Below are 3062 nucleotides of genomic sequence, written 5' to 3'. Positions count from 1 at the left end.
CAAAGTCAATGGGAACTACTAGACACCCCTGAAATCAACAAAAGTTATTTACGAGGACTTCACCATTGAAAATCAAGAGAACTATAGTGAAACTGACAATACCCACATGCATGGCAGTTGGATGTTCTAATACATCAGGTAAAAGTGAAAAAAATATTTGTTATTTCCACCACTGGTTTGTCGTTGAATAGGCAACTTCATCGTATCGTCCGCACCGTGACATCACAAACTGCTTTACTGGATATCTCCAGTAAAGCACATTCAAATGACATTACTCTTAAATAAGAACACTTATCATTTATTGAATAGAATGTAATAATTTCATATTTAACGTACTTTCAGAAGTTTGAATTCTGAAAATAACCAGACTTTTCCTTTAAACAGAAACAAGAGCTAGTAAAAGATTCCTGTTTACTGAATGTGTAATAACTGGCACTGAGGGAATGCAAATGCTATCTTGGTAATACAAAGGGTATTTGCATATTTGCAACGATGGGTGTAAAGGGGTTAATATGACTACTTTTACATTTTAATTAAAGAAATTAGATGCACCAATATGCATCTAATTATCAGATAAAATAAAACATAAAGCATGAAATTATTATGTATCACACTCACCAGAGTTGCTGATTATTTATCAGCAATTGTGGCCAGAAAATTTTTTTAAAAAGTGAATCTAAAATGCAGATTGTAGCTAGCTTAACTTGGCTGTAAACATTTTGCTCTCAATGACCAACCAGAGGACAGAAAATGCTGACATGGGGGGGGGTCTCGCTAGCTGGCCCCATGGGGCAAATCTGAAATCTGATTGGTTGAAGAACACGTTCCTCACTAGTATTGCTATCTCACAGGCACCTGCTTTGTCCAGTAGGCCCCAGACCTGCTAAAGCATAAAACGGGACGATTCTAACCTGGATTAAAAAGCAAATTTGAAATACAACGTAAAAACAGTTTTTAAGTCTACTTTTTTCTATGAAACTTATTATCAGACAGCTTGAATTACGTTTTTAATTTGTATGGCGTGTGCCTCTGATTTCTGTGATTTTGGTAGAATACATGTTATTAGATGCAGTGTGGATTCAGGGAATATATAAAAAATCAGACATTAATTAATTAATTAAGGGTAACATATGTAGCATTTTAATAAAATTTTAATGACATTGATGTAATTAATTATTATTTTTTTTATTCAAAAACAAGGTAACACGGTAAAAAAATCCTACACCATATAAACAGATATTTTAGGCAGGGTTTCCAAGGCAACATAAATCATAACTTTTAAATATCAAACTGCTGAAACTAAAAGAAAATAAAAATCTCTCTATTTCTCACCCTTGACCTTGACATGGACCACTTCATCAGCGTCCTCCAGCCCCTGCTGCACCTCGCAGCGATAGAAGCCGCTGTCGTTCTTCCTCAGGCTCTCCAGCCGCAGGGTGAGGTCTGCAGGGGAGTAGGCGTAGTTAAGCAGCGAGGCTCTTTCTTTGTAGGCCTCGCTGACTCTGACCTTATCGCCCCGGGCCACCAGGATCTCCTTCTCTTCTCCGTCACTGAGAACGCTCCATTTGACCCGGGGCACGGACAACACGGCGTAGCGCCCGTTAGTGGAAGGGGACGGCGGCGGGTGGGCTAACGACACCAGGCAGGGCAAGGTGAGTGAACCCCCCAACACGGCGTTCACGGGTGGAGAGCTGGGGATGGTGATCTGGAGAAGCTTGGAATCATCTGAGGAGTGGAAATTTTTTATTTGTTAAGTTTTCTTTTTTTCTGTACCTTAAAAAATAACCAAACAGAAAGTATTAAAAACTTCTCATCTTTTTGAAAATATGCAAGACGGTACGAGAGTCTTTGAAAAATTGAGCCCCAGAGAAGAAAAGATTTGTATTCCTTTGGGAACGAAAAAAGGGCTGGTCTGTCAGCCATTGTCATAAATGTTAACTGATTCTAATCCTGAAAGAGAAATAATTTTCAACAGCACACCTACTGAAGGGGAAGGATCACAGGATCTTAAAGTCCACATAACGTCAAACATCACAGACAGAAAAACCTACAAGAAGTTAAAGAAAAAATCTGCAAGAAAGTCAAACTACTAACTGAATGTTTACAGATCTGGGTCTGTGAAAAAAGCTCTTCCTATTTAACCATTAAGAGACGACCTTCACAACACAAACCTCAACAAACACACCATGGGCTTCTATTATCTCAGACTCAATGGGTTTAATAATATCACAGGAGCAAGATGGAGGACATAAAGCTGACAGGAAGAGTAAAGAAGTGTGTACCTGACTCATGGTGGGGAGTCGAGGACGACGGCGGGACGAGGAGACAGAGGAGAAACAGCAGCATGTGTGAAGAGATATTCAGACTGGAAGAAATGGAGACAAAGAGCTTTTACAAGAAAATCACATCATTCTTGGGCTACAGAATCTGAATAAAACCTCTAAAAAGCCTTCAAGCAACAATAGTACAAACAGAAACATTGAAATTTCCCTGATTATGTTGAAAAGTAAAAATTTTGCAGACAGCATTTCCTACGACAGTTTTTGCCAACGTTCTACCCATCTGGCCATTTTAATAAATTTAATTTCATTTATTGTTTATTGTTTTATTTGTTTACATTAATCAACATTAAAACAATGTAAATATACCCGAGTTAGCTAAGTAGTGCTAATTTTCATCGGTAGTCCCCCAGCCAGGTATTAAAAAGGCAACCTTAAAAATAAACACAAGTATAAAATCACAAGATTAAATTACAATACCAATTACATAAAAAAACATTATGGTTAAGAAATAAAATTCATGTAAATGAGGGAAAATTCACATTTATTATGTATTCACAGCCTTGCACACTTTAGGTTTAAAGTTGAACATTTGTAATAAATTCTTGAAATAATAGAAAAGAGCTTCCAATGCTCAGCCTCCAACCTTCATGGCGGCTTTGCAACAACAAAACTAGAACTGCTGAGCTTGATGACCCACTGAATCTTAATGGTCTGCATTTCATGATGCTTTATTTTAATTCTGCTTTTGACTATCGGAGCTATGAATCTGAAATGGAGGAC

The 3062-nt window shown here is 37.6% G+C and overlaps 1 protein-coding gene across 1 annotated transcript in view; it reads right to left on the bottom strand.

Moving 5' to 3' along the window:
* LOC107087590 (brevican core protein-like) overlaps positions 1–3062 on the bottom strand; it is a 40444-nt gene that overhangs the window by 23142 nt on the left and 14240 nt on the right. The window contains exons 2-3 of the mRNA XM_015379285.1: positions 2283–2365; positions 1333–1725 (exon numbers count right to left, since the gene is read on the bottom strand). Of these exons, the coding sequence (XP_015234771.1) occupies positions 1333–1725; positions 2283–2365 (476 nt within the window). The remainder of the gene's footprint in view (positions 1–1332; positions 1726–2282; positions 2366–3062) is intronic.

The sequence above is a fragment of the Cyprinodon variegatus genome, unplaced genomic scaffold (assembly GCF_000732505.1).
Source record: "Cyprinodon variegatus isolate N-32 unplaced genomic scaffold, C_variegatus-1.0 Scaffold0, whole genome shotgun sequence".
NCBI classification, from domain to species: domain Eukaryota; kingdom Metazoa; phylum Chordata; class Actinopteri; order Cyprinodontiformes; family Cyprinodontidae; genus Cyprinodon; species Cyprinodon variegatus.
Note: the sequence above shows the minus strand (reverse complement) of the source record. Positions and strands in the feature narration are given on the sequence as shown.